Here is a 13241-nt window from a genome sequence, read left to right on the forward strand (position 1 = left end):
GAGCCTGGGACCCACACTGGCTATTCGCCCTCCTCCGAAAGGGCGCGGCCGCGCGGGACAAAAAAAAGAAAAAAAAAACTGTGACTATTGTCCATTTGGCCAATTATTTTCAAATATGCTATGAAATATTTCATGTAGGTCACCCAGAATCTACTACTAATGATAATAAGAATATCATATATAGGGAGGGAGGGACAAGATAGCAGAAGGGTAGGAGTCTTCAACTCACCTGATCCCACTAACTTACCTAGATAATTTTCGAAACATCCTGAACACCTACAAATTTGACCTGAGATTTAAAGAGAAAACAGCTGGAATGCTACAGAGAGAAAGGTTTTCACTTCTAACAAGGCAGGAAGGCAGAAAAAGAAAAAAAGAATAAAGTGGAGGAGGGGAAACGTGACTAGCTGGGCTAAAGCAGAGCTGGGAAAGCCTTTGGGGCAGGAAAACTCAGCCCTAGAGAAACGGGAGCTTTAAAAATCTGCACTGGAGCTTTCCCTGACAGAAAAGTGCTTAGCAGGGAAATCGGGCAGTATCAGAGGAGGGGCAGTGAAGCCTCAAGATTCCTAGAGTCGGTATAAGAGGAGCGGCCCCAAGGGGAAGCTAACCACAAACTGAGGTCCAGTATTGGTAAAGAGAGGGAGCACATCTGGCAATCCTGCATTGCCCCTGGGACAGGTGGAAGTGGGGAGGGCACAGGAAAGTGAGAACTCTCCTGCTGCTGGGTGCGCCCCTGCAAGCTGTGCAGATCAGTGCACCAGCACCTGCCCCTGGGAGCATCTAGGTCAGTGTGAACTGGGAGCTGCGGTTAGTTAACTCACAGGGATCTCGACTCTAGAGCTGGAGATCTGGCCGTTGCCAGATTTGTTTTTCCTCTTTGTTTCACCTTGCTACTGGGTGAGGTAGGCATCCTTTAGGGAACAAAGGACTCATGGGATAAACAGCTCATATTAAGCCTGGCACCTGGGAAAGGGCAGGGCATCCCCACCCAGGCACAGACAACTGAGAATCAGGACAGCAGGCCCCTCCCCCAGAAGACCAGCTGGAAGAACAGGGGAAGAACAAGTTTATTGACCAAGCAGTGCTGGAAACTCCAGGACTGAGGGAAATTAGTATATAGAACTAGAGCATCCTTTTTTTTTTTCTTTTTCCATTACGACTTGTTTTTTTTTTATCAGACTAAAAATTTCCAATATTTTTTCTCTTCTCACCTTAACTACAATATATTTTACCAGCTCTTCATTTTTTAAGGTTTTTTTCCTTTTTGACTTTCATATTTGTACAATTACATGTCTTAGATATACTTTTCACTTCTGGATTCCTTTCAACATATTCAGTTTAATTTTGGTAGATATATGAGACATGGGTTTTTGTTTTTTTCTGCCTCATTTTGTATTACAATGGTGGAAGTTAGTACCTTCTAAAACATGACCAACATACACCCAGAACAAAGTGGAACACCATGTTGGTTTATTCTGTGAGATTGTAGTCTCTCTTCCCATTCTGCCCCCCTCTTTTATCTTGTTTACATGTTTTGGTAGTCAGTGTTGGGGCTTTCTGTAAGTATTGCTGGTTTATATCAATTTGCGATTGAGCATCTTCTAACATACAGAACAAAATATACTCAGAACCAAGAGGATCACCCTCTAGGACACCTCATTTAGACCACATTCTCTCTCCACTACCACTTCCTCACCACCACCATCCCTCCCACTTTATTTTTTTCTCTTTTTCCTCTTTTACTTTTTGCTCTTTTCTTTATTTTTGGTTTCTCACTTTTTTATTTTCACTACTTTGTTTCAAAATTTGTTTTTTACTTTAGTGGTCCTTTTGTTTTGTTCTATTCTTTTTCTTTTATTTTCTGGTCTCTGAAAGAGTTATAGAATTTGGATTTAAATACAATGTCAGAATTTGGATTTAAATACAATGTCAGGGGATTCCTGGGTGGCGCAGCGGTTTGGCGCCTGCCTTTGGCCCAGGGCGCGATCCTGGAGACCCGGGATCGAATCCCACGTCGGGCTCCCGGTGCATGGAGCCTGCTTCTCCCTCTGCCTATGTCTCTGCCCCTCTCTCTCTCTGACTATCATAAATAATAGGTAGAAAATTTTGGATTTTCTATATACAGTATTACATCATCTGTGAAGAGGGAGGGTTTGACTTCTTCTTTGCCAATTTGAATGCCTTTTATTTCTATTTGTTTTCTGATTGTTGAGGCTAGGACTTCTAGTACTATGTTGAATAGCAGTGGTGAGAGTGGACATGCCTGTTGTGTTTCTGATCTTAGGGGAAAGGCTCTCAGTTTTTCCCCATTGAGAATGATATTTGCCATGGCTTTTCGTAAATGACTTTTAAGATATTGAGGAATGTTCCCGCTATCTCTACACTTTGAAGAGTTTTAATCAGGAATGGATGCTGTATTTTGTCAAATGCTTTCTCTGTATCTATTGAGAAGATCATATGGTTCTTGTTTTTTCTCTTGTTGATGTGGTCTATCACATTGTTTTATGAATGCTGAACTGCCCTTGCATCCCAGGAATAAACCCCACTTGGTCATGGTGAATAATCTTCTTAATGTACTGCTGGATCCTATTAGCTAGTATCTTGGTGAGAATTTTTGCATCTGTGTTCGTGAGGGATGTTGGTCTATAATTCTTTTTGGTGGGGTCTTTCTCTGACCCCACATAAAATGAATGTGGAAGTATCCTCTCCCTTTCTATCCTTTGAAACAGTTTTAGTAGAATAGGTATTATTTCTTCTTAAATGTATGACAGAATTCCACTGGGAAGACATCTGGCCCTGGACTTTTGTGTCTTGTGAGGTTTTTGATGGGTTGTGGAAGGGGAGGTTCGTGGAGGATTGGGTAACTGGGTGACAGTCACTGAGGAGGGTACTTGATGGGATAAGCACTGGGTGTTATACTATATGTTGGCCAATCAAAGTTCAATAAAAACAAATGGAAAAAAATAATATCATATATACCTTATATTTACTATGTGTTAGAATTCTTCCCAAACAATTTCATGTATTAACTCACTTGACTTTCACAATATCTCTGTATGGAAGTCTCATAATTTCCATTTGTATAGATTAGAAATTGTTACACAAAAGATAATTATCCATGATCAGGTAGCTAGTTTGTAGTAAACCTGAATTTTGAACCCAGGCATTCTGGCTTTAGAATCTGTGTTAATAAACTTTTAGATTTGTCTGGTGCTTTATAATATTTAAAATGTTTTATACATATTCTTAATTTCTTATAAAACTCTTGTGTATAGGGGGAAGCATTACCTTTTACAAAATTTTGTATTTCCACAATATATCTCATACATGATTTTATGTAACTTTTAAAGGATGCCTGTAAGTAAGAAAATATTATTATTTCCATTTAATGTGTGTGTCTTTTAAAGTCTCTGGAGTACAGTAAGCCTAAATGACTCTATATTGGATATATAGTTAATTAATGGCCAAACCTCACCTGTTGTCAGTAATGTTACCGATGATTTATTGGGCACCTAAAATAAGCTAGAGAGAGTTCAATTAGGCTCTTTTTAAAAAATATTTAATCCTCACAACAGTCCTATGAAGTGGATAGGTATTGTTATCCCTGTTTTGTAGATGAGAAAACTGAGAGTTAAATAACTTCATTTAAAACCTCCTAAGTCACAGTGTTGGTACTAGTTAACAAATTTTTCTAACCCAGAGCTTTGTTATTTTCTGAATTCCATACTGCTGCTTTTTTTTTCTTTTTAAGATTTTATTTATTTATTCATGAGAGACACAGAAAGAGAGAGAGGCAGAGACATAGGCAGGGAGAGAAGCAGGCTCCATGCAGGGAGCTTAATTTGGGACTTGATCCCGAGACTCCAGGATCACGCCCTGGGCTGAAGGCAGGTGCTTAACTGCTGAGCCACTCAGGTGTCCCTCCATACTGACTTCGTATAGAAGACAGTTAATCATTAGAACTAACTTGTAGCATGTAGCAAGAGAACATTAGCATACATTTGAACAAAATTCTAATAATTCAGCAATCCTACGGTATATTATTTTGATGCTTTAATTTATATCTGCTTTTTAAATGTGGGTTGCTTGTGTCTTAAACTCTCACTTTTAGGATAGTCTGCACACACAGATAAATTCAAAAGTGGATAGAGGAAAGGGGCATAGAACATGACAAGAGCTATTAATGTAGAAAGCTAGAGAAAACTCAAGGCAAGATTTGCTCTCCTGTCTGGCTGCATCATTTTACAACAAGGCAAAAATATTTGGAAGGAACATGAGGTTATCAGTTATTTAATGAAATTGAATTATTTTATTAATATTGCTTTTTTTCATTCCTTGCTAAGACCAATTTCATTAAAGTATGGAAGTTTGATTGAAAAAGAGGATATACGGGACTCCTGGGTGGCTCAGTGGTTGACTGTCTGCCTTTGCCTCAGGGCATGATCCTGGGGTCCCAGGATTGAGTCTGGCATCAGGCTCCCTGCAGGGAGCCTGCTTTTCCTGCCTATGTCCCTGCCTCTCTCTCTCTCTCTGTCTCATGAATAAATAAATAAAATCTCTCTCTTTTTTCTTAAAGAGGAAGATATACCATTTTTCAGAATGAAATACATTGAGGGGAACCTGGGCTTTAGAATCTTCCACTTGTTTGTTACTTTTTCTCTTAGTTTTCTCATCTGAAAAAATGAGATCATGATAGCTACATTGTACATTATACATTATTTGTGAGGACGTAAGTAATAAAGTTACGTCAAAGTTATTTATCATTGTGCTGTTATCTCTTATTTAAGGAGTAGGGAAAACCTAGGAGGAGATACAAGAATAATGAGAACATGGAATTTAGGGGGGGAAATGTAGAAGAGAGAAAGGCTCTGAAAGGAAAATGGAAAATGAAGTAGTGGAGAAGATAAACTTTTTTTCAAAATGCTGTCAAGTGCTAGGCTTAACCTAAAAAAAAAAAAAATGGTAGAGAGCATTTTCCATTTCCAATGGGAAAATACCTTTACTTTTTTCTATCACTTACTTTTTCTGTCTCTGAACCCAGAACTTAGGCTGGGTAAGCTTTTATAAAACAATTTGGGAACCAAGCTAATATAGCATTAGAATTCAAAGTGTAAAATTGCAACAAAATAAATGGAAAAAAACCTCCATATAACTAATTACAAGTAATCTTTGGGAACATGTGTTCTTAAGAACTGCTGTTTTAGGGAGCAAAAAGAGATTACATATAGTTGACTAAAAATCATTTCCAGAGCCAAAATATAGTTCTCAATTAAAATTTTCCACACCTTTCAATTTCGTTTTTAAGATGATCAAAGCTTATGGTTTATAGTAAAAAATATATTAATATTTAATAGTAAATATTTTACTATGCAATATTCAAAGAAGAATTTTGGGGTAAAAAATACCTGAACTTGTAGTCTTAAACAACTGTGTGTGAATGCTGATCCTGCTGATTTACAAACTGAATGAATTTTGTGAGGTTTTAGCTTTTCTGAACTTTAGCTCAATTTCTAGAGAAAGTTGGTGACCATACATCCCTGATGTGTAGTGAGGATTAAATTTTCAAGTATATAAAATATCTGGCTAATAATAGGTGCTCAATAAATGTCAATTTCCTCCTTGTCTGATAGACTTTTACTACATATTAAAAGTAACTCAGGAAAATATTCTGTGAAGTTATCTTTATTAGTGGTATGTGGACATAATGGTATAAAATGCTGATTAATATACCGTTTCTCTGAGATCTGTGAAAAAGCTCAGGACTAAGTACAGTATAGTCTATTTAATAAAAGTTTTTTGTTAAAAAAAACCACTGGGTGGCTCAGCGGTTGAGCATTTATTTACCTTCAGCTCAGGGCCTGATCCCAGGATCTGGGATCAAGTCTCACATCGGAGTCCCCATGAGGAGTCTACTTCTCCTTCTGCCTATGTCTCTGCCTCTCTCTCTCTCTCTCTGTCTCTCATGAATAAATAAGTAAATCTTTAAAAAAGTTTTTTGTTTTGAAGAATCAATAAAAAATTGTTTGCTAAGTACTATGCTTGTAATAAGTGATATCAACAATAAAGATGATAAAGTTCCTGCCTCAAACAACTATTAATGAATCATCTATCATACAATATGTAGTATATATATAGTATATATATATAGTACATTATATATATATAGTACAAACCTGTGAACAAATACTGAAAACACATTGAAATAGAAAAGATTCAAACTTTCAGAGGGAGTGATTCTTAATTTTATAATGATCAGGGGAAAAACTGAGGGAATAGAAGAGAAATTTGAAGAATTGTTGATCTATATCTGAGAGTTGACATAAATAGATACAGCATTTTCTCCATTTCTAGGCAAAAGGCATTTTATACATATGTAAATATTTTTCTCTATACACAATAATTTACTAACAGTCATGCCCAGAAATAAAGTTTTCTCTTAGGTATATGTAGTTTGTAATGCATATAAGGATAAAGTTATCTATTCTTAATTTTTTTTTTTTTTATAAATTAATTTTTATTGGTGTTCAATTTACCAACATACAGAATAACACCCAGTGCTCATCCCGTCAAGTGTACCCCTCAGTGCCCGTCACCCATTCACCCCCACCCCCCACCCTCCTCCCCCTCCACCACCCCTAGTTCATTTCCCAGAGTTAGAAGTCTTTATGTTCTGTCTCCCTTTCTGATATTTCTCACACATTTCTTCTCCCTTCCCTTATATTCCCTTTCGCTATTATTCATATTCCCCAAATGAATGAGAACATACACTGTTTGTCCTTCTCCGGTTACTGTGGCCAAGTTCAAAAAGGGTGTTGCCTGAGTTCTTCTCTGGGATTTTGATGGAATCTTGTCTCACATTTAGATCTTTCATCTATTTTGAGTTTATCTTTGTGTATGGTGCAAGAGAGTGGTCCAGTTTCATTCTTCTGCATGTGGATGTCCAATTTTCCCAGCACCATTTATTGAAGAGACTGTCTTTCTTCTAGTGGATCGTCTTTCCTCCTTTATCGTATATTAGTTGAGCATAAAGTTCAGGGTCCACTTCTGGGTTCTCTGTTCTGTTCCATTGATCTATATGTCTGTTTTTGTGCCAGTACCACACTGTCTTGATGACCACAGCTTTGTAGTACAACCTGAAATCTGGCATTGTGATGCCCCCAGATATGGTTTTCTTTTTTTAAAATTCCCCTGGCTGTTTGGGGTCTTTTCTGATTCCACACAAATCTTAAAATAATTTGTTCTAAATCTCTGAAGAAAGTCCATGGTATTTTGATAGGGATTGCATTATACGTGTAAATTGCCCTGGGTAACATTGACATTTTCACAATATTAATTCTGCCAATCCATGAGCATGGAATATTTTTCCATCTCTTTGTGTCTTCCTCAATTTCTTTCAGAAGTGTTCTGTAGTTTTTAGGGTATATTTTGAGAACCATTTGAATGGTAAATGGTTCTCCAACCTTTTATTTTCAGGTTGTAGGTGTCCTTCTGTCTAAAATGAGTCTCTTGTAGACAGCAAATAGATGGGTCCTGTTTTTTTATCCAGTCTGAAACTCTGCGCCTTTTGATGGGGTCATTAAGCCCATTCACGTTCAGAGTTACTTGAACTTTTTCTTAAAGGGGAGTTTTAAGAGTCCCCCTTAAAATTTCTTGCAGAGCTGGTTTGGAGGTCACATATTCTTTCAGTTCCTGCCTGTCTTGGAAGCTCTTTATCTCTCCTTCCATTTTGAATGAGAGCCTTGCTGGATAAAGTATTCTTGGTTGCATGTTCTTCTCATTTAGGACCCTGAATATATCCTGCCAGCCCTTTCTGGCCTGCCAGGTCTCTGTGGAGAGGTCTGCTGTTACCCTAATATTCCTCCCCATGAAAGTCAGGGACTTCTTGTCTCTTGCTGCTTTAAGGATCTTCTCTTTATCTTTGGAATTTGCAAGCTTCACTATTAGATGTCGAGGTGTTGAACGGTTTTTATTGATTTTAGGGGGGGATCTCTCTATTTCCTGGATCTGAATGCCTGTTTCCCTTCCCAGATTGGGAAAGTTTTCAGCTAGGATTTGTTCAAATACATATTCTGGCCCTCTGGCCCTTTCGGCGCCCTCGGGAACCCCAATTAAACGTAGGTTTTTCTTCCTTAGAGTGTCATTTATTTGCCTTAATCTGTCTTCATGGTCCCTTAATTGATTGTCTCTTTTTTCCTCAGTTTCCCTCTTTGCCATTAACTTGTCTTCTATGTCACTCACTCGTTCTTCCACCTCGTTAACCCTCGTCGTTAGGACTTCTAGTTTGGATTGCATCTCATTCAATTGATTTTTAATTTCTGCCTGATTGGATCTAAATTCTGCAGTCATGAAGTCTCGTGAGTCCTTAATGCTTTTTTCTAGAGCCACCAGTAGCTGTATAATGGTGCTTCTGAATTGGCTTTCTGACATTGAAGTGTAATCCAGATTTTGTAACTCTGTGGGAAAAAGGGCTGTTTCTGATTCTTTCTTTTGAAGTGAGGTTTTCCTTCTAGTCATTTTGCTCAGTGCAGAGTGGCCAAAAACAAGTTGTATTGGAACACGGGGGAGTATCACTGGTCCGTCCAGGTGGTCTTCTGGGGGAGGGGCCTGCTGTGCTGATTCTCAGGTGTCAGCACTTGGGGGAGCTGCTCTGCCCCTGCCTGCTGCCCGGCTCAGCGGGGGTTGTTTACCCCATCAGGCCCCAGGAGGAACAGCCGCAGTTGCTATGGCAACTCTGGAAGCCTGGATTCAGCCTCCGCAGGAACTACGGGGCTCGCGGCTCTCGGTTCTCCGTCTGCGGGGCCTGGAGGCTCCGGGGTGGGGCCGCTGATCTGCTCAGCTCGGGGCAGGAGCGTCCTCGCTGTCTCTGTCTCGGGCCCTCCCGGCCTCTGCCTGTCCCGGGGGAGGCCGGATCCTGGGCTGTGTCCCGGCGCCCTGTGCTCCGGGGCCTGCGCTGTGGGATTCGCGCTCCCGCCCCGCAGCCCCCTCCGCGGAGCCGCCGCCCGAGCCCCTCCGAGCTGCTCCGGCCCCGCCGTGCGCGCTGCAGCCCTTAGGGAGCTCGGCGCACTCTCCCGGGGCGCAGGTGTCTGTTAGTGTCCCCGGGAGCCCGAGGGCATCCCCGCCCTCCTGGGTCCTGCTCCAACTCCCTGCGAGCCCCTTTCCGCCCGCCCGGGAAGGTTGGTGCAGCTCCTGCTCCTCCGGGACGGGGCTCTCCTGTCCTGGGGACACTCGCCCCGGCCTCAGCCCGGCTCCTCGCGGGGCCCCTCCCCCTCGGAGGCCTTTTGTTTCTTTATTTCTTTTTCCCCGTCTTCCTACCTGATAGAAGCGCGGACTCTTCTCACTGTAGCATTCCAGCTGGTCTCTCTTTACATCTCAGGCCGAATTCGTAAATTTTCAGGATGGTTTGAAGGTTATCTAGGTAATTTGGTGGGGACAGGTGATTTGGGGACCCTGCTCTTCCGCCATCTTGCCCCTCCCTCCACTCCCTATTCTTAATTTTTTTATTGTGGTAGGAGCAGGTAATAGGAATTCTCTTAAAATTTTAAATATGCAATACATGATTGTTAACTCTAGGTACTATGTTGTACAACAGATTTCTGAAGTGTACTCATATTGAATAACTGAAGCTTTATGCCCATTGAATAACTAACTCCCCATTTCTACCTACTCCTAGCCCCTGGCAACCACCTTTGTACATGGTGCAAATTCTGCATCCATGAGTTTGACCATCTGAGATATATATGTGAGATCATGCAGTATTTGTTCCCTGTTAACTGGCTTATTTCACTTAGCATAATGTCCTCATTGTTCATCCATGTTGTTGCATATGGCAGGATTACCTTTTTTTAAGGCTGAATAATATTCATTGCATGTATATACCACATTTTAAAAATCCATTCATCTGTTAATGGGCATTTATATTGCTTGTATATCTCTGCTGCTGTGAGTAATGCTGCAATGAACATGGGAGTGCAGATATCTCATTGAGATCCTGATTTTACTTATTTCAGATATATACTCAGAAGTAGGATTGCAGGATCATATGGTAGTTCTATTTTAATTTTGTGAAGAATGCTTCTACTGTTTTCCACAGTGAAAATTCCCCAATTTACATTCCTGCCAACAGTGTACCAAGGATTCTCATTTCTCCATATCCTTGTCAAATCTGATCATCTTTTAACGATAATAGTCATCTTAACAGGTGTGCAGTGATATCTTATTGTGGTTTTGATTTGCAATTCCTTGATGATATTGAATACCTTTTCATTTTTCTGTTGGTCATTATTTTAAATAATGATCTATTCAAGTCTGTGCCTATTTTTTAATCACTTGTTTGATTTTTACTATTGAATTGTACTTAATTTTATTTGAATGAGTACATGTCATGTATTCTAGTGATTAAAATTACATGACTGACTCAGGAATAATTTTGACCCCCAAGCACTGGTTATAAACATTTATTGTTACCTATTAAATTTAACATTTTGAAATTAATTTATATAGAGTTGTGCTTTCAGAAGTGTACTGCCAATGACATTGTATGGATTCATCTCTAGGCGATCAAGTGGTGTGAAGACTTTTAGCAGTTGCAGTTTGAGTGACTTTGAAAATTTCATTTCAAATATGGGTGCCAAATGTCTTCAGAATAAGCCACAAATGCAGACAGCTCCAACATCAATCTGTGGCAATGGCAGAGTGGAGGAAGGTGAAGTGTGTGACTGTGGTACTGAGGAAGTAAGTCCGATAAATAGGAAAGTTAATTAATGAATTTATTGTTTAAGCTCATCTCTTTGTCATAAATGTTACATATCTAAAAATGACTATCGTGCAGAATATTTATACTAAGTGACATCAAGTTTGAAATACATATAAGAATATACTATAAAGTTAACAGTTTGAAGGATTTTGAACAAGTATAAAATGTACTCCCAGAAATTATTGCTGATGGGAAAAACAGGAGTCTAAAATGAACTCTTGTGTTCTAAACTAAATATATAAGATCTTTCCAAACCTGTGCTTTAACCTTTGGAAATGTTATAAATGTTTTATTGGAGATTAATGGGTCAGTCAACCATCAAGTACCTTTAGAGTATTATTTCACAATAGAATCAGTAATATGGTAAGGGAAGGCTATTATATTACAGTCTGAACATATGGTGATTTTAATTATTCACTTGGTAGTGAAGCTCTGAAAATATAATGAATGTAAAAGGTCCAGGTTGTGGTACTTTTAGACAGTTCAGTATTTGCAGCCATACTGCAGATACTATACATTTCCTTGATTACAAGGTAGGTGGAAATGATATTAGGGTGTGATACATATATCGGTCTGAATATACTTGTATCCATGTCACACTGTTTTAATCACTATGCCTTTCTATTATGTTTTGCCATTTGGTAGAACAAGTCCTCCCTCTTAATTCTTCTTCCTGTCTTTTCTTCTTCCTTCCTTTCTTTGTTCCTCCCTTTCTGTGTTCCTCCCTCAGTCACTCCCTTCCTTTGCTCTCAATTTCTTTCTTTTAAAATATATTAACATACAGTGCTATAGTAGTTTCAGGTACACAGTAAAATGATTCAACAGTTCTCTGCATTTCTTGATGCTCGTCAAAATAAGTGTACTATTAATCCTTTTAATCTGTTTTCTTCATTCCTCTGCCTGCTTCCCTGTAGCAACCAACATATTTTTCTCTATTTTTTGTGTGTCATTTTGTTGTTTTTGTTAATTTGTTTCTTAAATTGCACATTTGAGTGAGATCATTTGGTATTTGTCTTTCTCTGATTGATGTATTTCATTTAGCATTATACCCTCTAAGTCCATCCATATTGTCACAAATGTCAGGATTTTATTGTTTTTTTTTATGACTGAATAATATTTGGTTGCTTAACATCTTTGAATAGCAGGCATTTTAAAATTTTATGTAAGACCATTTTTTTCATGTTTTTTGTGTCCTAAGAAATCTTTGTCTACTCAGGGTCATGAATATTTTCTCCTATGTTTTCTATGAGAAGTTTTGCAGTTATCACTCGCATTTAGTCCGTGATCCATTTGAGTGTGTTTTTGTGTTTGGGAAGGTTTTGTTGAGGTTCATTATGTTCCATTTGAATATCAAATTTTTCTAGCAGTATTTGTTAAAATGACTGTCTTTTCACCATTGTACCACCTTAGCATTCGTATGAAAATAAATTACTATATATTTGTGTCTATCCCTGGATTCTTTTCTGTTTATTTATGTAACCATACTTATGCCAAATCTCTACTGTTTTAATGTGTTTAAAATATTAATGTATTTTCACAGTAAATCTTGAAAACAGGTAGCGTAAATCATCCAACTTTGCATATTTTTCCAAGATAGTTTTACTTTTCTGAGATTTTTGTATTTCTGTATAAATTGGAGAATCAGCATGTGAGTGTAAGGACTTTGGAACTGTGTGGTATTCATACATCAATTTGGGGAGAATTACTTTTTTTTTATTAAAATTGAGTCTGCCAAATGATACATGGTGTATATCTCTAGCTCTTCTTTAATTCATCTAGTTTTTCTATAGTTTACATATTGCTAGTATAGAAAGTACAACTGACTTTTGTGAATTTACCTTGGATCTAGTTTTGATTAGAAATGTTGAAAATGATCTTTATTTTTATTTTGGAAGGGAAAGCTTTCTGACTTTCACCACTAAAATATAATGTTAGACAAACATTTTTGGTAAACAGATGGTCTTCTCATGTTGAGGAAGTTCTTTTCTTTTCTATTTCTAGATAGATGAGTGTCTCAAATCAAGAATTAGTGTTGTATTTTGTCCTATGTCTTATTTTTGTGTCTATGAGCTAATCAAATGAGTTTTCTCCTTTTAAGAATTAATAGAGTGTATTTTATTCATTGGTTTCTGAATACTAACCCAACCATGCATTTTGACATTAGCTTCACTTGGGTAATTCTGTATATATATTGCTAGATTTAATTTGCTAATATTTTGTTGGAATTACAGCACAAGGGAATTGTATTTGCAATCAGTTTTTTTCTTGAGATATTTTCTGATTTAAGCATCAAGGCAATTCTGAACTCATAGAATGAGAAGGAAAGGGCTCCGTTACTCAGTACTTTTTAAAAAATTCTTTTGAAAAAATTAAATTTTTAAAATTTAAATTCAGTTTGACAACATGTACTTTAATACCTAATGCTCATCACATCACTGCCCTCCTTAATGCCTGTCACTCAGATACCCCATCCACCCACTCACCTCCC

General features: G+C 38.2%; 1 protein-coding gene across 1 annotated transcript in view; it reads left to right on the forward strand.

Annotated features, from left to right (window-relative positions):
- Window positions 1-13241, forward strand: part of ADAM32 (ADAM metallopeptidase domain 32) — a 185744-nt gene that overhangs the window by 70445 nt on the left and 102058 nt on the right. The window contains exon 13 of the mRNA XM_055335462.1: window positions 10554-10731. Within this exon, the coding sequence (XP_055191437.1) occupies window positions 10554-10731 (178 nt within the window). The remainder of the gene's footprint in view (window positions 1-10553; window positions 10732-13241) is intronic.

Source organism: Nyctereutes procyonoides, unplaced genomic scaffold (assembly GCF_905146905.1).
Source record: "Nyctereutes procyonoides isolate TBG_1078 unplaced genomic scaffold, NYPRO_anot_genome, whole genome shotgun sequence".
NCBI lineage: Eukaryota > Metazoa > Chordata > Mammalia > Carnivora > Canidae > Nyctereutes > Nyctereutes procyonoides.